General features: G+C 46.1%; 1 protein-coding gene across 2 annotated transcripts in view; it reads left to right on the top strand.

The window, feature by feature from the left end:
- The first annotated feature begins 6,946 nt into the window (after window positions 1-6,946).
- Window positions 6,947-23,796, top strand: part of CCDC93 (coiled-coil domain containing 93) — a 91,599-nt gene continuing 74,749 nt past the window's right edge. The window contains exons 1-4 of one of the 2 annotated variants that reach the window (XM_059927636.1): window positions 6,947-7,141; window positions 11,333-11,442; window positions 12,958-13,052; window positions 19,789-19,900. In XM_059927636.1, the coding sequence (XP_059783619.1) occupies window positions 12,970-13,052; window positions 19,789-19,900 (195 nt within the window). In that variant the 5' untranslated portion in view covers window positions 6,947-7,141; window positions 11,333-11,442; window positions 12,958-12,969. Of the gene's footprint in view, window positions 7,142-11,328; window positions 11,443-12,957; window positions 13,053-19,788; window positions 19,901-23,796 lie in introns of both variants that reach the window. The other variant, XM_059927635.1, reaches the window with a different exon arrangement.

The raw sequence follows: 23,796 nt of genomic DNA, 5'->3' as shown, positions 1-23,796 counted from the left end.
TAATTTTAGATTATTTAAATGCCAATCTTATAAGCTGACGACTTCCATGTCATTCTGTTTGCAGGTAGAGTAAATAGAGCAGTTTTGTTGTTTTAACAAATCCAATCAAATAATCCAGAAACACTGCAGCAATCATTTGTCTTTGCCAAGAAATGTGAAGGGTCTTAGGAGAACATTTCAGAAATCTACAACATAATTGTAAATCTTACTAGTAAATTATTTCCATTTTATTTGATTTCAAGATAATGAAAGCATAATATGTCTTTATTTAAGACTATTTAAGAAGTCTCTCCTACTGATCCAGGAAAACATCATTGTTTGGTCTCTCTTCTAAAGTAATTTTGGATTTTTTTCATTTAGCTTCACACAGAAACTTGATGGAACTGTGGTTCCTTGGATAACGTTACATAAATGCAGTTTATTTAGAAATACATTTCCTGAGTCAATTGTTTCCTCCCCTACCATTTCCAGACGGTGTAAGGGCTGGGTTTAGGCTGTTGCTGTTTACTGAGTCCCCATAACATGGACAGTAGTAGGAGTTTTACATGAGCAATCTTGTCACTGGGGGACATTTGAAACCCAAAGTCCATTTCTGTAAACCAAGGGCTGAACTGACTCCAGGGATACAATGGACATGCTTATGAAATTCTTTTTCTTCAAGCTCTCTGATGGCTGTCCTTGCGCTTAGGTGAAATCCGAGCACCTTGGGGGTGGCCCGCAAGGTCCCGCGTGGGCGGGGCCCCTCCACCTCCCGCTCTCTGAACTCCAGCCCCTCAGGCTCCCCCAGCCCCTCCCCACTCTGCCCTCGCGCACATCCCTCAGCCCCAGACGCTCTCCCCTACGGTGTCTCTTACTCCACTCCAGGTCTTAAATGGATATCCTTGGAGAAAATCTCACGGACTTCCCACTCAAGACCATTCTTCCTGGTCCTCCTTCTCATCCCACCTTTCAGCCTGCCATGAAGGGCACTTATTTCACCTGCAATCCTGTAGTTTTGATGTGATTATTTTTTGACTGTGCACGTTCATCTCACAGCTCCATTTTGTTCACTTACTGTATCCAGTGTTTTTCCGTCAGAGGTTTGGGGGTGCTTGTGGCATATGGAGAGACAATTCTTCCTTGTGCGGTGCATTAGTCGGACTACGCTGTGATGATGATATCAAACAACCGCCAAATCTCAGTGCTCGCGCTGATATCCCACTCGTGCGGCTGGCTGGGCTGGGTTTGGCTGGGCTTCGTCTCAGGTCTGCTGCCTTCTCTGTTTCTTACTGAAGGACCCAGGCAGAGGGAGCCGTCGCTGCCTGGGTACGTGCTCGTAACTGTTGGAATGAACAGAAGGGCTCTTAGCATTCCCCACCCAGAACTGGCGCAGTCTCATATCTTCCCTCATTCCTCCAGCCAGAGCAATTCTTATGACTCAAGTTCAATACAGGGCACTTGCCATCCACAATGGCTGGGTGCTAGATTGTTGGTAATGACTCTCAGTCACTGTGAAAACTGCAAATGCCCCTTGGGTGCTGGATCACACCTCCCACCCCCACTGAGAACGCTTCTCAGCGCCTGGCACACAGTAGGCACTCAATGGATATCTGGTAACAAATTAACTTTGCCAAATTACCCTCCAAAACCCTTGCAAAACCTTAATGATGAGGGAGTGTTATGGCATTACTGTCCTCAAAACATTAATTATTTCTTCGGTGCAAAGGTTATAGCTAACGTGAGGCTGAGAATTTTTTTCATATATACAGTGACAATTTCTTTGAGTAATTCTCTATTCAAGTCTTTGGCTCATTTTTCTATTAAACTTTTCTTCCTCATTTGCAAAAGCTCTTGTCACTGGTAATGAATATTTTTCCAGTTTGCCTTTTAAATGTTTTAATGAGTTTTTGACAGGCAGACATTGCTAATATTTATATAGCCTCATCTCTTACCCTTTTCTTTCCTGGCCTGCTGCAGTGAACGTTTTTACAGGCAACATGATGTTGCACCAAAAGGACATACTCTAATGTATTTACCCATTCCCTTTTCATGGGCTATTTACAGAGTTTCCAGGTTTTTCTCTCATAAATGACATCATGATGAAGATCTTTGTACATAAGTCCTAAAAATGGAAGTATCATGTCCAAGGATATGTTGTAGGTTCTTGATACAGTTTGCCAAATTACCATTGATACCCTACTTTCCATGTCCCACACCCCAGAACTTGACACCCCAGGATCGACACTCCAGATCCTCACATCCTAGGCACCTGTATCCCAGGTCCTGCTGATGGACCCTTACTGGCCAGCTTTGTATAGCGGCAAGCAAGGCGAGGGGGTAAGAGTGGGTCTGGAGGGGCAAAGAGAGGTTGTCCAGAACAACCTAGATGCTCCTTTTGCCTGGAAGGAGATCTTCCCATGGCACCTTCTTAAGATTTGGGTCTCCCTTCAAATGGCACCTGAAAGCCCTATACGGACCCCTTCATCTAAAAAATGTACATGATGACAGATCTAAAACAGCCTCTGACTCCAAATATTCCCTATCCCATTACACTGTTTCTTTTCTGTGAAGAACACTTATTTGTATCCAATACTATCTTATTAATTTACATGTTTAATTTCTGTCAGTAATCATCTTGTCTGGTTTGCTAACTGCAGTATCTCCAGCACCAGGAACGAGTCTTTGGCACAGAGAGGGTGGTTGTCAAATTGGCCGCTCATCGAAATCACCTGTGAAGCTTTAAAAATCCACTTGCCTCCCCAATCGTTTTACCAAGAAAATGTTAGATATCATTTTCTGCAGGAGATACAGAATGTAAGAGATGTTCTCAAGCATTTATTCATTGCTGTGTAGCTGGATCCTCGTCAAGTCCTTTCTAATGTAGTGAATAGAGTGTGGTTGTGAAAATTATGGAAATTGTTGGAATTCTTTAATAAAACTACCACGTTTGGGAAAATGCACTAGAAGAACTCATCCAAGTGTGTGTGTTTCCGTGTGTGTGTGTGTGTGTGTGTGTGTGTGCTGGGTTGTGTCCAGAAGCAGAGGAGGGTTAGGTTTGCTTGTATCGTCTGTGCCTCTATTTTTTACTATAGAAATGTGACATGCTAAATACCGGGTAGTGTGTTGTAAAATTTTACTGCATGAGAATAGATCAGCATACAACTAAGAATTTTCAGGAAGAACTCACTTAACTTAAAGACTCTTAGTTTGTTTAGGAATCTTAAATTTTGTATGCCACTGTAATCTAAAAAGAAACATAATAATAATGTAGTCACTGTAGTTACTGTGTTGCCCAGGTACATATACCTGTATTGTTTTATATATAAACAATATATTCCAAGGGAAAAAATTCAGTATTCATGCTTCATCCCAGATCAATTAAACCAGAATCTCTGGGGGTAGAACTCAAGGCACTGGTACCTTTTAAAACTCCCTTGGTGATTCCAAGGTGCAGCCAAGTTTGAGAGCCACTGACGTAAAAGGAACTCAGGAGTATCTGTTGGATGGATGGATGGATGATGGAAGGATAAAAGGACACTGTGAATCAGAAATTTGGGGCTCTAGTCCCAGCACTGCCAATAACATGCTATGTGCCCTAAATTGTGTCACTCTACTTTTCTAAACACCCATAGTTGCCGTCTAAATTCCTGCTTCAAGACTTCACAATTCCCCTTCTTGGTTACAGTAAGAGCCCTGGAGTGGAAGAGCTGGGAGAAACGTGAGGACAGAATGATTGAGGCTTTGTAAAACTGTCACCCAGGATAAAGGTGATCCTAACAGGAAGCTCTTTACCATAGCAACCTTTTACCTGGAAAAGGAAAGTATCTGTGGAGTTCCCGAGAATATTGCTCTTAGAAGAACATCACACATCTCTGTACTGGATGTGCAGAGGAGGGACAGACTGATCCTTAATCCCCAAATGCCCCACTAGGGAGATAAAATGTGTGTATGGGCACCCTGAGCCAGAAGAAGGGGAGAGATGCATTTATCTGAGTCCTCGCAAAGCTCCTCTTCTGATATTATCTGTTTGAGGTCTTCTCTAAGGCAAACCTGGGCTACTCAAACTTTCTTTCTTTTTTTTTTTTTAAATTGTTTTTCTTGTGATGAGATGCTCTTTCTTTTCTTCTTTTTTTTAATGTTTATTTTATTTATTTATTTATTTTTGGCTGTATTGGGTCTTAGTTGTGGCACGCGGGATCTCTGTTGCGATGCACGAGCTCTTTGTTGCAGTGCGCTGGCTTCTCTCTGGTTGTGGTGCGTGGGCTCCAGAGCGCGTGGGCTCAGTAGTTTTGGCGCAGGGGCTTAGTTGCCCCGCGGCATGTGGGATCTTAGTCCCCTGACCAGGGATCGAACCTGCGTCCCCTGCATTGGGAGGTGGATTCTTAACCACTGGACCACCAGGGAAGTCCCTACTCAAGCTTTCTTTTTTTTTTTTCTTTTTTTCTTATTTTTTATTGAGGTATAGTTGCTTTACAATGTTGTGTTAGTTTCTGCTGTACAGCAAAGTGAATCAGCCATACGTATACATATATCCACTCTTTTTTGGATTTCCTTCCCATTTAGGTCACCACAGAGCACTGAGTAGAGTTCTATGTGCTATACAGTAGGTTCTCATTAGTTATCTATTTTATACATAGTAGTGTATATATGTCACTTCCAATCTCCCAATTCATCCCACCTCCCCTCGTATCCATACATCTGTTCCTTACCTCTGTGTCTCTATTTCTGCTTCACAAATAAGTTCATCTGTATCATTTTTCTAGATTCCACATATAAGTGATATTATACTATATTTTTCTCTTTCTGACTTACTTCACTCTGTATGACAGTCTCTAGGTCCATCCACATCTCTGCAAATTGCACGATTTCATTCCTTTTTATGGCCGAGTAATATTCCACTGTATATATGTACCACATCTTCTTTATCCATTCCTCTGTTGATGGACATTAAGGTTGCTTCCATGTCCTGGCTATTGTAAATAGTGCTGCAATGAACATTGGGGTCCTACTCAAGCTTTCTTGATTGTTGCCATGGCTATTTTGCTGGATTCTTTTTTTTTTAAATATAAATTTACTTATTTATTTATTTTTGGCTGTGTTGGGTCTTCATTGCTGTGCACGGGCTTTCTCTAGTTGTGGCGAGCAGGGGCTACTCTTCATTGCAGTGTGCAGGCTTTTCATTGCGGTGGCTTCTCTTGTTGCAGAGCACAGGCTCTAGGTGCATGGACTTCAGTAGTTGTGGTGCGCAGGCTCAGTAGTTGTGGTGCACAGGCTCTAGAGCATAGGCTCAGTAGTTCTGGTGCACAGGCTTAGTTGCTCTGTGGCATGTGGGATCTTCCCAGACCAGGGCTCGAACACGTGTCCCCTACATTGGCAGGAGGATTCTTAACCACTGCACCACCAGGGAAGACCCCTTGCTGGATCTTTAAAAAAAAAAAAGGCATGTTGCCACCCTGACTCTGCTACTGTCACCCTACATAGACGGGATGGTTTCTTACTGGGAAAGATAGCTGCTCGTGTTTATTTAAAACATTGCAAAGTCATTTACAACAGGGAAGTCCAGTGTGGCCTACCTGAGTCCTATTATTCTCCAGGTCCTATTCCCCAAGCTACTTTAAATACAGCTATTTAGGCTTGCTGCTATGTGAGATTGTGCTACCCGTTCCCTAGGCATCAACACCTGTCCGGTCATTCAACAATGGCTACAAATTATCCACCTTTAGTCCCCCTCATCCTATACCATCTCAGGGAAGGACAATTTTAAGATTCCAAAGATAACACATCTGGGAAGTTATGAGAGTGGGCACCTTAGACACTGAGTTTCACTGGCTGCACAACGGGTGAGAGCAAAATATCACACAACACAGTCAAGAGAGTTCTCATAGCACCTTAATTTGCATATTCAAATTTCTCAAATTACTGCTAAATACTGTTAGCAATATTTACCAACTACATTTTAAAAGGAAACGGTCATTCTTAGGATGCTTCCAACAATTTGTATACTCTGGTTCTAGAGAAATCTCTGTTCTGTCAGGATAAACTCCAGGAGGAGCACAAAAGGCACAAAGAATTTCTTCAAGGACAAACATTAACTGAGTACCTACTTTTTAAGACGCTGGGGATGCAGAGAGGAACACACACACAACCTCTTTGATCTCAAGGGGCTCAAAGCCTCACCCTCCTCGCTCTGCCCCCTCCCGCCCCACCCTACACACTCACAGAGGGAAGGATCTTTCCTGCAGAAAAGTTTTCACATGTCACCTCTTTCTTCATCACTTAAAAAGAAAAGGCTGGAGAAGCCCATTATGGAGCGGGTGCAAGGGGCTTGTGGCTAGGGACACAACTCCTTTATATAGCTGCCATCCTCTGGGACAGACAAGGGGTGCTTCGGGCAAATGTAGCTAAAATGACGTCAATACCGGAGTCGCGTTCTCAGAGACGACCTTCTCCTCAGGAAGAACGTGAAACTGGGGATGGTGGGGGTGAGTTCCCGGCTCGGACACTGGGGAGGCAGCGAGCTGAAGAATCCTTCTTCGGGTACTCGGTTCCCTGGTCCGTATATCAAGAAGTTTGCCCAAGTGCTTGTTAATCAGGGGACACCCCGATTCTGAGCCACAGCCAGCCGCGTCTGAATCGCCAAGCTCATCGGTGCTCAAGCCTTGACCCGGAAGCAAGCGGGCTCGCGGAGAGGACCGAACCCACGTGGGGCATCTGATGCCCGTGAGAAGCAGAGACGGGAACCTGGATGCTAAATTTCCCCAAGATAGAGGAATAATCCCTTTCATAAAGCACCTCGAGGAAAATGCAGAGCCCCGGCGCGAAGCTCCGCAGAATCTGGACCTCGGCAGGCGGCCTGGACTGCAGCTCGCGCGCCAGATCGGGTCCAGACCTCTCCCGGGGCTCCTTTCGCGCATGCGTAGTCGCGCAGCGCTCCCTTCCCAATGCGCATGCTCCGCCGGGCCGGGGAGCTCCCGGCCGGCGGCGGCGGCGGCGGCAGCAGCGGCGGCGGGAGGAAGTTACCGCTTTGCACTCCACCCCGGTAGCAGCTTCGGGGCCGGGGACAGCTTCCTCCGGACGCTCCGCTGGCTTCGCTACCGCCGCACGGCGGTCCGACGGGATCATGGGGTTGCCCAAGGGGCCGGAAGGCCAGGGTCTCCCGGAGGTAAGGAACCCCCCCTCCCTCCCTGACACGTCCGGGTTTCCGAAAGAGGGCCGAGCCCACGGGGCCGGCTGCGGTGAGGGCACCCCGCCCCCTCTCTCAGGTGTGTCCACCGCCGGGAGCACCGGCCCTGTCCGCTGGGGGCCGAGCAAGTGTGGGCGTGGGCGGGGACGAACTTCAGCCGGTGCCGGGTCTCCCGGGACGGAGGGAGCCTTCCCAGCCCAATACCTGCGCCGACGCAGCCCCAGGCCCCGCGGGGCCCGGGGTCCCACGTCTCCGGCTTCCCCCGGCATTCCCCCGCGATCCCCGGCGCCGCTCGGCTCGCCGCGAGGACAGGGGGTGCTGCGCCCAGTAGTCACGAGACGCGCGCTGGGACGGTCCGGGCTCGGGTTGTGCAAAGGGCGGTGACCTTGTGGCTCCGGCCGCCGCCTCCCCGGGCCCACGGGGTCCTGGCGGCCGGCGCCCGCCGCCTTCGTATCGGGAGGGAATGCCGCCCTGCGTTTGTCCCCACGCCCCGCCGGGCCGGCGGGAGGAAGTTTGGGAGCCGTGCAGAGTGGCCGGGAGGAAACGGTCGCTGTATCTCCAGAAGGGAGGTGTTTGTTATTAAGTACTCACTTGGTCCTGAGGAACAGGATGATCAACGGTTTCTGGATTTACACACACATTACCTGGGAGGAGAGGAAAAGTGCATTTCCTTTTGGCTGCAAATATCACTTAGCTAGGTGCTTTGCATCTGTCTTCTATTCCAGTTGATTTACTCAAAAGCTAGTCTAGTTTACTAGGTTCTTGAAAGAAATGGAATCCACGCTGCACCTCTGTCCCCTTTCTAGGGTTCTGAAACAGGCATTTGTCAGAGGGACCGATTCCTTGACATGGTGCGTGGTCCCTTCACACTTAGCTGCCTATGGTCAGTCTTGCTTCTTTGCCTCTTTGCCCCTCTCCCCGCATCCGCATCCTGAGTTGTTAAATCCCACTAGTACCACTAATTGAGGGATCACTGTTCTGTGCATAAAAGCTGGAGGTGTAGTAATGGAAGGACAGACTTAAGCTGTCAGTGTGTGCTCCCAGAATGCAAATCCATTTTGTTATCTCCAGAAAACCTAGCAAGTTTTCTGACGTTTTCATTGTCCCACTGTACTACCAGTAGGGTCCTTCTAAAATAAAAAGCAACTTGCTCCTATTGGTCCTTTGCTTAACCTTTCACTGTCAGGAGACTGGGTCTAATTTGTCACTTTTCCACGTTCCTGGCAATTAGGAGGCAAACAGGGTGAACATAATAATCCAATTATTATCACTTCGTTCAAAGACCAGTACATATGAATACGTCATTAAGCTGTCAGTAGTCTGGTTAATTCATTAAATTTAATTTTGTAAGCCCTTTATTGTATGTACGTGAAGGACAGAGATATAGTTAGACGTGGCTCTGCCTTCCAGCTTACGTGAACTACGGTGTCAGACAACTGATAATTTAGTGTGCCTGGTTTAAGAGCTCACAGCATTCATCTTTATCAGAATTTTAGTTTTAACAATGGGATGTATTACCCAGCCTGGTGGCTTTTTATGGCTTAAAGAGAGGATATTCTTTCATTCCCTGCATGTTAGCCAGTGACCCTTTTGCATTTAGTTCTAGTGTTAATCTGTGAATTGAATTTGGAGTCCTATCAACATTCTCCATTCATTGTCTCGTGCTAAAAAGTTACTTCGCGGGGTGCATTGCAAAAGTACACTTCTCCATTCGTGGAATAAGTGGATGGGAAGCACGGGCCAGGCACCTGCCATGGTGTGGGCAGTGGGAGCTCATTAGGTGCAAGCTGAGGCAGGGATGCCACTCCCCAGATGTCTTGTCCTCTTCTTGGAAGTGTTTTCACGATACATGATTGAACGAATGAAGGGTTCCTGTTTTACATCCCGGGAGTTTTTTTTTTTTTTTTTAGAAATTCACGTTCTTTTATTTATTTATTTATGACTGTGTTGGGTCTTCGTTTCCGTGCGAGGGCTTTCTTTCTAGTTGCGGCAAGCGGGGGCCACTCTTCATCGCGGTGCGCGGGCCTCTCACCGTCGCGGCCTCTCTTGTTGCGGAGCACAGGCTCCAGACACTCAGGCTCAGTAGTTGTGGCTCACGGGCCCAGTTGCTCCACGGCATGTGGGATCTTCCCAGACCAGGGCTCGAACCCGTGTCCCCTGCATTGGCAGGCAGATTCTCAACCACTGCGCCACCAGGGAAGCCCAATCCCGGGAGTTTTAAGCAAATACTTATATCATCCCATCTTCCTTTTCTAGTCTATTTTTATGAACCATAACTATTCTTTATTTTCTCTTCTCTTTGTGTCTCTTGGCTTGTAGATGGTTCTCAACCGCCACAGATCTTTTGCCAAGGAAGAGAATGTGTGAATAATTAATATTTACTTTTGCATGTCTCCTAGGAATTAGTGAGTGCTAACCTTCAGAATCTTTGATAGGCCAGACCAGGGTCATTTGAGAAGGAAGTAAGATGAGCAGTGTGGCAAGGCTGTCTCTTCCATCACCGCCCATTGCAAGAGATTAACAGTCACTTTAATACTTCCATGTTCAGCTATGTGTTAACATGTGTGCTCCTTCTCCTGGCAGTTTGTACTTTGAAATAAACTTGAATTTCCATTATCAGTGTCATGACTATGAAAACATTTTGTTAATGCATGACTGGCTTAGGTCATGCACTTTATGTAATGTTTGAGCATGTCATTCCATATTTAACAAGTGTGTTCTTGGACCCTAATGCTGTTCAGAACAGAGGAGTAAACATGGGTGGATAACACATGGAATATATGTGTCCTCCCCTGAACCAGCTAATAGTCTATTTGGAAAGACCGGCGTGCACATTAACACCAGACATCTCACTCAGAAGAGGTTGATCATTGTATGAATGACAGACGATAAATAAAATAGAAATGCAGGGGAGTGACCACTTTAAGCCATAGGGTTGACGTTGAATAGGAGCTAGAGTTTGAAGATGGTGTCTGGGTGGTTAGAGAATATCAGGAGAGCCGTGAAGGAATGAGAGTGAGCAGGGCTTGTTTAGGTTGGCCACAGCCATGTCTGTATTGTTTTGGCGGGAGGTAAAGGATGAAGCTGAAAAGATAGGTTGCAGCCCAAGATCTGAATGCCAAACCAAGACGTTTGGAATTTATCTGATAGACAGTGAACGATGCCTTAATGATGAGGGCCGGGGGCTGAGCTGAAGAGGGATGATGAGAAAGCCGTGATTTAGGAAGGAATGAGCAAGACAAATTAACAGGGAAGGAAGATTGAGAGGCAGTTGCCATAGTCCTGGCATGATGTGCAAAGAAAAGGGAAGGGAGGATAAACGTGAGCTGTGTAGTTAAGGAAGATTTAGCAGGCATCGTTGGGTAAGGGAGTAGTCAGAGGCGGGTGTGAGGATTTAAACCAGGGAACCTTGGCGTTGTTTTCTGTAGAGAGGTAGTTTTTTATTTCCTGCAATAATGGAAGCCAGGAAAGGCACAGTTCAGGAAAGTAAATGGAGGCAAAAGTACTGGAATATTTAGGTATATTGAACTTGTAGATAAACAACCTGAGAGCGAAGGTAGGATATTAATTAAAAACATTTAAATAAAATCCTTATTTAAATATATTAAGTGATTATTTTATCTTTAAGGCAATCCTGTTATGTGGTAGTAATATCCCTGTAATGTATCTGGGTTGAAAGCCTTCCTTATATTTGCTGTAGAGATCAAAGTGCAGGTGGAGACACATGTTTGAACTCTTTGTTCTTGCCCCTCTTGTCAGTAACTTCTAGGATCAAGATGAGTATAAACTTAAACAAACCGAACTACCTGTTCCGTTTGAAAGGAGTTTATAATCCAGTCGAGAAGCCTGCCATACAAGTCACATGTTAGAGAACAGGGCGGTAATGTGCTGGAATCTTCCTTTCCCTGCATTCCTTCAGCACCTGATGAACAGTCCATACTACCTGTGCACGTCTTCTCGCCCCACCTGTGACGATTAACAGCTGGTTGAGGACCAGGGACCCTGTTCTGTGCGACTCTGGCAGCACTGTGTCCCCACGCTCCTGCATGAATGCAGTGATACAGCCAATGTCATCTGCTCCTTGGCAGTGAGATTGCGGCATCGGAAATATACCTGGTGTTCCTTTATTCAAGGTAGCTTTTACCAGCCTTTTGCTTTTGTTTTAGGTAGAAACAAGAGAAGATGAAGAACAAAATGTCAAGTTGACTGAGATTCTGGAGCTCTTGGTTGCAGCTGGATATTTCAGGGCAAGAATTAAAGGCTTGTCACCTTTTGACAAGGTAAGACGAAGTCTTTCTAAGCATTAGGCTAGTTTTTGTCAGGACGGCACGGTTTACTGTGGCATTAGGGTATTTTTGGTTAGGACGGCATGGTTTACTGTGGAAAGGAGGAAGAGATTGTGTTGTTACTTTCTCTACGTCCTTGTTGCCATTTCTCCTGGATTCAGATTCATTATGGAAGTGTTCAAATTTCCTATTAAAAGAAAATAATCATGTATCAGTAAATACGTCCTTTCTGTGCACGAAGCTTTGAGATATACAAATAAGCAAAATAAATACTTCCTTCTTTCAAGGAACTTAAAGCTTGGGTGGGGAGATAAAGTTTATGTAAGATAAAATAATTTGAGCTAATAGGGAGCTATCCCAAGTCGGGGCGCTCACAGACAATTTCCAGGTATTCTGTGGGTGGTAAACGCTGGGTTTAGAGGAGGAAGAAGTCACTATGGGATGAAGTCATTTAATTCAGCAGAACCTTGAACAGTTCTTATGCACAAGGCATAGTAGTAGGTGTTGAGGGCACAAGGATAAGAACAAAGGCCTTATACCCAAAGAGCCTGACTTCTAAAGAGTAGAGAAGAGAGGCAAGTAAAACATCGTGCATAGACTAAATGGCACAATTCGGTAAGTGCCACAGTGAATTATGCACAGAAATGAAGCATTCGGATCAGTTGGGGCAGGCTGGGAAAGCTTCCTGGCGGAAGAAAGCGTTGAGTCCTCCAGTGGGCCACAGCCCTGGCTGCACATAACAGATTCTTTTGTAATACAGATATCTAGGCCTCAGCCATTGAAATTCTGGTTTGTTAGGTCTGGGCTGGGCACTGGAATCTGTATTTTTATTATGCATCTCACATGAGTCTACAGTATAGCCAGGGATAAGATTCACTGTTGTGCTTTTCTAACATCAAGCTGTGTCTAAAAATGTTTTGTTTCGGAATGGATTTTTAGCCTCAGTCTCATTTGCATCTCGGAGAAATCCCATGACAAAACTAGAGCAAGGTTTCTCATCTCCTTTAGGTAGTAGAAAAAAAATGAGATGTATGGAAATTAAGTAATGAGTCACAGAATGTCACCCTTGTTACCCACCTATCTGGTCCATAAAATACGTAATTTCTCTGCAATCTGGCACTTGCCTGTAATTGGATTAAGACTTCACCCAGCTGAGAGTTAATGTCTGTCCCATCAGTATAAAGAGGATCTATGCATCACAGGTCCATTTAGTAATAGAAGTCAGCTTCTCGGTCCACTGGCCGTGAGTCAAGCGCTCAGTAACTGCACGTGGCTAACAGTGCTGTACTAAACAGTGCAGATACAGACTGTTCCCGTCTTTGCAGAAAGCTTTACAGTGTTCAGCAGTGCTGTTTAGGTGAATTGTAGTGGATGGAGTCAGGATACGTATTCTCTCTCTGAGGGTACCCAATTTTGTACATAAAAACTCTTTATATTTTATCTACCTTCCGCTTCTTCCCCTCTTCCCAAACTAGGAAGAGAAAATAGGTATTTTTTTGTGTCTTTCAGGTGGTAGGAGGAATGACCTGGTGCATCACCACTTGCAGCTTTGATGTGGATGTTGATTTGCTCTTTCAGGAGAACTCTACGATAGGTCAGAAAATGTAAGTTATCCAGCTTTCCACGGAAGAGACTGAAGGGGGAGAAAAGAGCTAACTCTTGAGCGTGTGCTGTGTGCCAGAAGTTGTGTTAGACGGTTTACCTATAGGCTGAAAGAAGCCAAGGTCACACAGCTAACATATGAGAGTCGCCTAATGTTATTCTAATGTTATATAGGCTATTTCTGGTGCTTTTCCTTGATCACAGTTTGTCGACTGCTCATGTATCTCTTTCCAAAGGCAGTGAATTTGCATGGAAGTTGAACAGGTGAGAGAAGGGGAATCTTTCCCTCCCCGTTGCCTCTGGGTAAGGCAGAGCCCCACCTTGCCTGCCATCGAGAGAAGGCAGCCTGGGCTCCTCGCTAGAGATGTCACAGGAGGGTGCCCTGGCTGGTCATCCGTAGCTCAACAGGGGCTTGGTGATTTCATGAGACCATTGGGATCCCCAGTTCTGCTCAGCCCTCCCTGGGCAGCCGTGTGACCTTGGGCAAACCTTAGTTCCCTTTTCTGTAAGAAGGAGGGTTTGTGATCTCAGATCTGTGTGATTCTGTGACTGACTTACTCATTTTTCTGAAGCCTTATCCTCCCCTAAATGGATTAAAGATAGTTTACAAACACGCATGGGGAGCAGTAATACTGGAAAAGTGAAGCAAAGCAAAAGGAAAAAAAAAAGGAAACAAAGGGCAGAGTTGGGGATAAGGGACACACCTGTGAGGGGCCATAAAGGCCCTGTTTTTCCAAGGGTGGGACACAGATTTGACTGTGAAAAGAAGAAAAAAACATGCTAAATTACCCAATTTACAGTTTCCATACAGTAGAAGAAAAATAGGTCCCTGTGAATCACCAAAATTCTTAACACAAAGACCAAAAGGCATCTCTTGGCTCCTTGTTAAGGAGGACATGCTGTTTGACACAGAGATACTGTCATCAGTGCCCGGCCATGAGTAGTGGGCTCTGTGTCCTGACACCTGTGTGGGGCTGTGGCATCATGTCCAGCGACCCGCAGTGAAAAGCCCTCCACTGGGAGGGTACGATGGAGTCCAGGCGTGTGGCCTGCTCCCTGCCGGTCCAGCTCAATCCAGAGGTAGATGGTATTCTTGTTCTTTTGTTTGTTTTTATTTAGGTGTTACATACTTGAAGGTTAAAAAAAAAAATTCAGATACTACCAAAGGGAGCAAAACATACAGCTGATGTCTCTCCTCCTTCCCATTTTACACCCCAGTTTTATTCCCTGGAAACAGTCATCTTTGGCTGTCCAGGTTTTAGATTCTTCAGAGTGGTCACTAATACATCTCCAACTATGTATACAGTCTGTTTCATTCAAGTCTAATGAGAGGAGGAAATTGGCTCACCTGTACCACTCACTACATCCCCTTTGTCTCCCATCTTCCACTCTTTTAATTGTTTTCTGGTTTTTCTATGATCACTTGCATAATTTGAATCTACTTAAGCTTCTGTTTCGTGACCCATTAACATAAGGTGGTTTCTCCTAGGTCCTAACTGAGTAAACATTTTAGTATCTCTATCTTTCCTTCTATCCTTCAGCCTCCATGTACCATCATGACATCACTCTTATAATGTTTAGTGTATAATATTTATAGTCTCTTCTGTAGTAGCAGTTAAATTGTCCGTGCTTTATCTACAGGTAAATTCTAAAAACAAATCTATAAACAGTATTTACAATAAGAACTGAGAATTGTGATGGGGTCAGAAAGAAGGAACTGTAATCTTCTGGACCATAATGGTGCTATTGAAAGGAGAATAGTCAATGTATCATAGTCAAAAGCAATCTGTTTTCATTTATTCATAGACTCAGTAAATATCAAACTCCTACATTTAGTGAACAATCAGGCATTGTTCTGGATACGTTAATGAAAAATGTCCTGCCCTCATGGAGCTTATAGTCTGTTGGGGGAGACAGACCAAAAACTAATTTAATAAGTAATTAAATTATATATAGAAATAATATGTGCTATGAAAAAAATTAAAGCTGGGAGGGGGTACGAGGAGGGACGTAGGGCAGGAGGCAGTTGTTTTAAGTTAGTGTAGGCCTCATTGAGAGGGTGATATCAGAGCTAAGACTTGAGGGACGAGGGTTCCAGGCGAAGGGAACTGCCACCGTGAAGGCCCCAAGCAGAAGCTTGCCTGCAGTGGAGTGCAGTGTGGGGAGCAGAGGACGTCAGTGCAGAGAGGTCATGGGGGCAGATCAGGTGCAGTGCCTTGTAGGTCAGAGTAGGGACTTGGGGTTTACTCTGTGTGAGATGGGAAATCCTTGGAGGGTTTTGAGCAGAGGAGGAACATAATCTCTTCTGTGTTTAAGAAGGAACCCTGGTCTGATTACCGAATTAAGGGGAATCAGGGAGATTCTTTAGCGTATTATAGTAATCCTCCCAGGAGATGATGGTGCCCTGAACAGTGGGCTGGCAGTGGTGGCATTCTGGATCTATTCTGAAGGGAGAACCAACAGGATTTCAAGACATTGGATTTGGAGCGTAAGAGAGGAGCTGAGGGTGATTCTGAAGTATTTGGCCTGAGCGAGTGGAGATGGTCTGTGCAAGTCATTGGGAATCAAGCACACTGCAATTTGCTTCATGTTTATACGGCTTTTTTCCCTTGCATGTCTGGTTGCCTTTTTTTTTTCTTGATGACGAAGAAGCACGTAGTTTCACCTGTAATGAAGATCAGCCAGCTTCTTAATCAGTCCATCGACTAACATGAATTCACTGTCTTCTTGAGTACACTCTTGGTTGAAGCCTCTTTCTGTTCCAGTTTGAGCTCATTGCTTCTTACACCTGTGGCACCCCTAATGTTCTGGGATTTCTTTCCAGTGCATTCCATCTGGGCTATGATTCTCAATCCCTTATCTGTGTTTCTGATATCTAAAAAACACTGAAAATGGGTTTTTTTTTCTTTCAAGTGCCGATACAAAACTTATTTGGAAGCATAACATGACCTGAACTGACTTAAGGTTATTTATAGTCTTTATTGATCCCATTTATATGAATATTCATATGTTTTACTGCAGAAATATTCATTTCTTTGATTATAGGGTGCTGCTCTAGATTTCACTGGGTGTTACCTAATACACAGTATGTGCCCCTCAGGTATACTAAGGTACAAACATCTAAAGAATTCTGACTTCTGAAACACATCTGCTCCTAAAGGGTTTGGATAAGTGGTTGAGGGCGTATTACGTTCACTGGTAAGTATTTGATGCGTAGCTTTTAAGTGCAGAGCCATGAACTAAAATTGAAGGCAAAGCTGTTGACAAGGGTTAACTTGTAAAGACCCAGCAGACTCCTAGCAGTGCCTCAGACAGTTGGGTCTTTTATTATCTGCAGGAGAAATAGCATAGCCGTAGGGCACTGAATTATCCAAGAATCTTTTCTGTTTGGTTTTGGAATACGTTCTGTGTCTGGGGGCCTCCCCACAAAGTTTCTGGTTACTTGCAGATCAGACTAATAGTGCCGTGTGTTTGCAGTGCCTCCGCACACCCCGGCTGCTGGGAGGGGGGCCGGCAGCACCTCTGAGGGGCACACTTGCCTGTACAGGGCACGGTTTTCTTCCAGGCTCCGCCGGGACCTTGTCCTCCTTCTTGATCCTTCTTTCGTGTGGGTTCCGTGAGCTTCGACCCTCTATCCCCAGCCTGTCCTAAAACCCCATTACCACAGAGTGCTATGTTCTGAGGTCCATAAATGAGATTTTAGGCTTACAACTGGGTTCGTTTCTACAGCACATGTTTACCGGCGACCTGTGTGCAGAGCACTTACACATGCATTTTATTATTTTACCTTCACAGCAACCCTTGAACAGGCAGGACAGGGATTACCCCTTGTTTTATGATGGGATTATTGGACCAGTGGGACCGGGTGGCTTGCCAGAAGTTCCGTGGTAGGTGATGCAACTTGGAATTTAGACCCTGGTTTAATTCACTCTCTTTCACACTGTTTGCAGCGGAGGAGGAAACAGTGCACTGAACACTTAGAAAACTAAAGGAATCAAACCAGTCACCTGTAATGAAACGTGGGCTTGTTAGATGAGGAATCTTAGATTAGGAAGCCCATCTGGTGACCTCTGAGACTGTCATGTTCCCTGATTTTCGGAAAGTCAGAGGATCTCCTCTGAGCTCCAGGGAGAAGCCGAATGGGGGCTGGTAGGTTTCCGCAAGAAGCGTTCCTGACTTCTGCCCCCTCAGCCGGCCTGTGTTCCCTCCGGCCCCCACCCCCACCAGCAGTGTTAGTGCCTTCAGCCCCTTCCACATGTTGCTGACGCTGTGGACTTGGCAGTCATTTCTGGGAAGCGGGTTTAAGAGGGTTGTAAACCCTGAGATGACCCTGGGCGTCCTTCCCTCAGGGCCCTTATGAACTGGGAGAGTGGGCCGTCTCTGAGGAGTGGCCAGGGAGAACCTTGTCTGAAGGTAGAGGGTTGGCTGGATGGTGATTTGTAAGCTGCTGAACAGTTGCAGGCAATCAGTGACCCTGCACAGACCCACAGATCTGTAGCCACTAGAGGGTGCTCTCCTCCTGCCGAACCAAGATGTGAATGACTAGTGAAGACCTTCCCCGAGCAAGGACGCAGAGCCGGAGCTGGGGACCATCTTCATTTGCTAAGCTTAGAGTCTGGGGAGCAGGGCCAATTAAGCATCCATCTCTTCCCCTCACAGGTTTCAAAGAAATTAAGCAACAAGGAATGGGAGTCTTACGGAAATCACATTAAAAAAGTAAAGCTTATCAGAGAGAGAGCCTTAGCTATGTTGCCAAATGGGTTTGCCAATCCTTCCTACTAAACTGTCCCATTCGGGCCCCAGGAAGAGTTGGACGACCAGAGGCTTCCCCACTGGGGCAGGACATGTACCTCGTGGCAGAGGAGATGCATGTGTCCTAAGGACGGGCTGCTCAGAGAGGAGGGCCTTCAGGGGCCGCTGGGAGTCAGATGACACTTTCCTTCCCCGTCTCGGACCTTTTGGATAAATTACACACACACCCCTTCTGTTTGCAGTGAGAATGTCCTCCCGTGTACTTCTCTCCTGGGAGGCGGGTAGTCCTTCCTTCTGTGAATGTGTGCAGCAGGGATCAGTCTTCCCTCTCCAAATTTTTTCTCTTAACCTATTGGACTTGATATTGTGATCAGTGTAGCTGGGGCTGTGACTGTTTCCACTCAGCAGTGTTAACCTTGGTCCCACCTGGTAAAGCTACTGTAGGTATAAACATGGTTTTGTAGCATATTCTCCAGGGATCATTCTCTGGGAGCTGTTTGGCTTCTGTCCCTAGATTGCTACCTTGGTTCCTACCAAGAGTGAGGGCATGAAACATACTGAAGGGAACATAGGTAAGGAAGTACTCTCATCCAGGCCTGAGTTAGATGTCGGTCTTAAGGGTGTCTGTCCCCTGAGAAGGATTATGGAACTGCAGAAAGACAAAAGTGTACAAGATTTCTTTGAACAAGAAATACTTTTGGTAGATAGACCCAAAACTTACTGCATTTGAAGCATCTAATAAGAACCTGGTGACCTTGTTCAGCAGGGCCTTCATCTATTAGAAAAAAGTCTGACAGTTTTAGATGAGGCCACAGTAACTGCTGTAACTAGCTACGATTTTTTTTTTTTAGTGTCTTAGATGGGGTATAACCTAAACTATCCATGTAGGCTGAGCCAGAGCTCCCGTTTCTCCACATGGCCTCACAAGGCCACAGCTTGTGACTTGTTTCTCAGGCTTCCTAGGTTATGTACCATGGCTTTGGGGGTTAGCGGACCCATTAAATAACCTCTGTTCTCCTTTTGAATGTGATCCGATTAAGGTATAAGAAATAGGAACCAGACAGTTGGAGATCAAATAGCAGCTGGTTAGAGAAGATTTAAATCTGTGGTGAAGTGGACTTGCACACAAGTCCCTCTATCACTCCCGCCATAAAACGGCCCCTCCCAGGCCAGGGCTCAGCTGTGCATCCAGCGGGGCGGGTGCTCAGCTCCTGACGGAGGCAGGCGATGCTCTGGGCCTCAAGGAGCCTGACTCCTGCTCTCTTCCTCCAGCCACTTCAAGAGAAGGCTGAGCAAGGTGTAGGAGAGAGATCAAGTGTCCCTCGTGAGAGGTGGAAAGCACCTTCTCTCTGGAAGGAAGAGTGAGGGCATATGGTTCCTCCAAACCTAGGATTAATTTTAGAGTATCAAAAAAATTAAAGGCTATTTTTTATTTCAAAGATATTTTGTATTGGAGTAGAGAACTTCTTTTTTTTTTTTTTTTTGAGCATGAGGCCTCATGTTTTGTCTTAATATTCTTGGCACCTGGCACAGAGTCTGGTAATTATTTGTTGCTTGAATGATATTTAGAACAATTTTTTAAATGATTAACCTAATGGTTTCCAGACTTGGAAAAAGTAGGGCAATAAAGTGAAATGTAAAAGAATATGCAGCACTAATAACTTTTTATTTTACCATGTAAGGATGTTAAAAAAAATAGCTACTACCTCAAACATCACCATAACTTCAAGAAACAAAATATTTTAATATAAAAAGTAGGATGAACACGATCTTAGAATTAAGGATGAAGGTAGTTTTGTGTCCTTACACACAACACACGCCTAAGTTGTGCTTATTTTTCTCAATTTGCCATCAGCCAGGAGAAATGTGGTCATGGTCTGGTATTGAGAAACCTCAGATCCCTCTGGGTTGCAGCCAGACTTGAGAGATGCCTTAAGAGCCACTTGGTGTGTTCTCACTCTTGGCTTGTTGTTTTTCTCTGAGCAGAGCTCTATCAGAAAAAATTGTCTCCGTCCTGCCAAGAATGAAGTGTCCACACCAGCTGGAGCCCCACCAGATCCAGGGGATGGATTTTATTCACATATTTCCCGTTGTCCAGGTAAGAGCATCTGTGGGGCTTCTTGTCCTCTGAACACTGGAATTCCTGTAGCGGGTCTGGCTCTTGGGCCGTCTGGCCTAGATCCTGGATCTGATGGGTGTGGTATGGATTTGGTGGCAGCAGAACATGAGGACACTCCTCAAAACGTTGCCAGTACTCAGTCTACCCTAGTTTCACACCGTCACCTGTTCTGATCTTTGAATGTTTCCATTAGTAGCTTTTCATTGCCCTTCTGGTAAAGATGGAAGCCCATAGCCCCCCATCGCCCCCCATGCACTGGTCCCCTTTGACCTCTCCAGCCTCAATTTATTCTTTGCTTTTCTTTGTTCTTTCTATTCTAGCCCCTCTGACTTTCTTTCAAATTTCCTCATACACACTGTGCTTCCTCCTGTCACGGGGCCTTTCAGGGTGGGAAGGTCTTCCCTTCTCTCCTTACCTTTATCTTCCAGATCTCAGTTCCACCAAGCCTTCTCAAGAAAGCTTCCCCTGACTGCCAGATCTAGAGCAGTTTCCTTTGCTATATCCTCTTATACGGCATATTCCCTACCCTCACAGGAATCTTCCTCACTGCAGTTTGTGACTGTGTCCATTCAATGTTTGGTTATTTGTACGTCTCTCCCATCAGACTGTAAGCTTCCTGAGGGCAGGTACCATGGCTGTCCTGCTTGCTCTTGTGTCTCCGGCACCTCTTGGAATGTCTGGCACTTTGTAGGCATTCAGTCCTACAGAGGACTAAATTTCTAACAGGAGACTTATCTCCACGCCGGCTTTTCCCCAAGGCCCTGTGATTAAGTGGCCGTGCTGTACAAGTCCCTGTATTCTGTGCGGTTCTTGTGTCTCAGTCCCTCCTCCAGGCACCACAGAAAGAGGAGGAGCAAAGGGACTTACCTTTGTTGCCTGCTCTGTGGACAGTACTTTGCCTCGGATCCTAATAGAGTTCTTTGAAGCATCTATTGTAATCCCAGTCTTACATCTGAGGAAAGTGAGACTCGGAGAGGATAATCCATTTGCTTAAGGGCAGAGAACTAGTGAGTGGAGAGGCAGATTCCTCTAAACTCCTTGTCTTTAAGCCTGTACTTTCCCCTCCACCACCACGCAGCCACCCAGAGGAAAGCCGCGCAGCTCCTGCTAGAGAGGTTTTGTGATTCTGTTAAGATTAGGTAGTGTAGCAGTTAAGAGCCTGGACTCTGGAGACTTCCTGGGTTCACATCTTGGCTCTGCCACTTTCTAGCTGTGTGATCTTGGGCAAATGACTTAACTTCTTACCTGATAAGTAGAAATAATAATAGTACCTACCTGATGGGATGAAAGCTGAGTAAGTTAGTATGTGTAAAGCACTTGATTGAAGGGCTGGGACCTTTCAGTAAGTGCTTTGTAAGTGTTATATAGTTGTTTCTGTTGTTGTTAACTGCTATTGGGAATCTTTCCCTGCACTAGACTTCAAATCAAATATGTTGAAATTTATAACTGAAATTTGTAAATTTGAGGCCAGGACTTTAACTCAGGATTTGACTTGTTTGTTTGTTAGGGGATGGTACCCAATCGTTTTGTGAAAGTAAGTAGTAGGGAGTCTGTGTAGATTCTTACAGAAACCTCCAACCCCATCATACTGTGAAGTTGTTGCCCTTTCCCCTGAAACCTGGATCTCTAGTGACTAGACCTTACTCAAAACTATGCTAGAACTTTGAGGACCAAAACCCTAGTCCATATATGAGAAGGGGATGAAAGGGAAGTGATTGTCTGCAGTTGGTTTGGGCATTTTGAGTATCTAATGGTTGTGTTGTGAGCAGAATGTCGGAGGGCTCCCCGTCTGGATGTGAGAGCCTCGCTAATGGTTACCCCATGTCCTAATTTCGTGGATCTGTAAAATTTTAAAGCGCAAATAGAGGTTGACCTGTGGTTGCAAGCTGTATTTTGGCAGGAAGGGACGTTTTTAAAGGCAACAATTATTTTGCTTTCTTTACCATTTCCTAAAAGAAAGGCCATTTAACTCTCACTCTCAGAATAAAGGACAGTCCTTCAAATGGAATACATGTAGCCTTATGAAAAACTCGCCACATGCCTGTAGTTTTCTGTTTTGCCAGACACCAGTGAAAGAGCAATCGTGGACCAGCCACTGGGAACCACTGAACTGGTTGTCTTGTGTGGGACTAGCAGTCCACCACCCTTGTTCACGCTGTTCAGCACAGCTGTGGTGACACTCTCTGAATGCAACCAGGAGGAAAGAAGAGCTAACTTCCGGCTACTGGTAGTTCCAGGTCACATCTTTTTCTCCCATGTGGGGCCCGTGAATCCTGTGAGGGTAGGTATTTTTCTCAAATGCTAGGGGCTTGTGGGAGAGCTCAGCTGTCCTAGAGGTTCCCTCCGCAGCCCTTCATGCTGGGAACTCCAAAACACAGCAGTCGAGTCTAAGGAATCCTGTGAATCAACGGGCTTTGCCTTCCTCATCTGAACATGTTCTCCAGGATCCAGCCAAGTTACTACTCAGTGTCGATCTAATTAACAGAGGCAGATCTGAAAAGGCAACAGCAGTGAAAGGCCAGAACCTGGATCTCCCGATGCAAAGCAAAGCAGAGAGAAATTGAGTTGAACAGTGACTCAGCCTCCTTAGATGTCCGGGGCCGGTGCTGGGGTACAGGTGAGGGGCTGGAGTAGCCCCAAATGCCGTCCGATTTTCTGCCCCTGCCCTTCTGGATTTTAGTCAGTGCCTGAGGTCACTGTTTGGAGGTGGGGTGGAGTGGAGTGATGGAAACAAATGGAAGATACTAGCAACAAAGGAATACTCCTCATAGAATTATTTGCAGCCACTGCTCTCCTGGGCAGCTGCTTCCTAAGTGTGTCCTTTACTTGAGCTGGCCGCCCTCCCTGAGCGCGCATTCCTGCCGTCCCCGCAGGAGCCCTGCGCCATGTGCATGTGTCTGAACCTTGCCACGTGTGGCCATGCCCTGGGGAAGCACAGCGACCGTCCAGAAACTGCTCCTGAGATGTAGTAGCTCTCTCTGGAGAGAGGATGGCATCCCTCCGTAAAGTTCTTTAGTAATAACGGGAATGAATGAAGAGTCAGGAGGAGAAGCAAAGGCTCTTTTTGTACTTTGCATTCTCACCCTCAGAGCGCCTGGGCCTTCCGCAGGTTGTGGGGCGTGGGTGTGTGTACGTGTGTGTTTCCGTTCCCTGGAGTTGTAAGTCAGTGGACACGAGGAGCAGCTCCTTGTGCGTATGAACCCCGTAGACCTAGGAAACATGGCGTGAAGCCCAGACGTGCGGTGTCCTGATGTGGCCGGCAGCTGTGTGGCTTGCTGGCTGTGGATCGGTGGGCGGATCACGTAGTCTCTCCGAGCCTCCGATTCTGTAAAACGCGGCCAGTGCCAGTTACCTTATAGTGTTGGGTGGATTCGAGAGCTATGCTTTGAGTGCCGAGCTACCCTGAAGCCTAGGGCTTATGCTCAGCACAGCTGGTCTCAAGTCTGAATATTGGGGGAATTTTTTTCCACCTGTCAGACAAGGGTTACACTAGGCATTCTCACTGGTTCCCTTCCCTTCCTCTGGTCTGTGGTGCGAGCAGCACGGGAAGGACAGAGCTCCAGTGAGATCTGCCACCGGGCGCAGGGAGGTTTGGGGGATAGCTCTGTCTGTGTCGGGCTCCAGGTGTTCACAGAGCTGTCTAGCACTTGTGTTTCATTTGCTCCCACAGTTGCCCTGTGACGTGAAGGGAACTGACACTCTCACCTCCTCTTTAGCAGAGAGGGAAACTGAGGCCCGGGCACCTGAAGCGAGGCTCGAAGGCTCCTGCGTGGCTGTCCGCTCAGGTCCCCCCGGATCTCAGCCTCCAGACACCCAGCGGCTGCTTTTCCTGCAGGGCAGTGTGTGTTGATGGTTATTCGTCGCCTGGGCAGTTC

This window comes from Balaenoptera ricei, chromosome 7 (assembly GCF_028023285.1).
Source record: "Balaenoptera ricei isolate mBalRic1 chromosome 7, mBalRic1.hap2, whole genome shotgun sequence".
NCBI classification, from domain to species: domain Eukaryota; kingdom Metazoa; phylum Chordata; class Mammalia; order Artiodactyla; family Balaenopteridae; genus Balaenoptera; species Balaenoptera ricei.
This window is presented reverse-complemented; position numbering and strand designations above follow the sequence as displayed.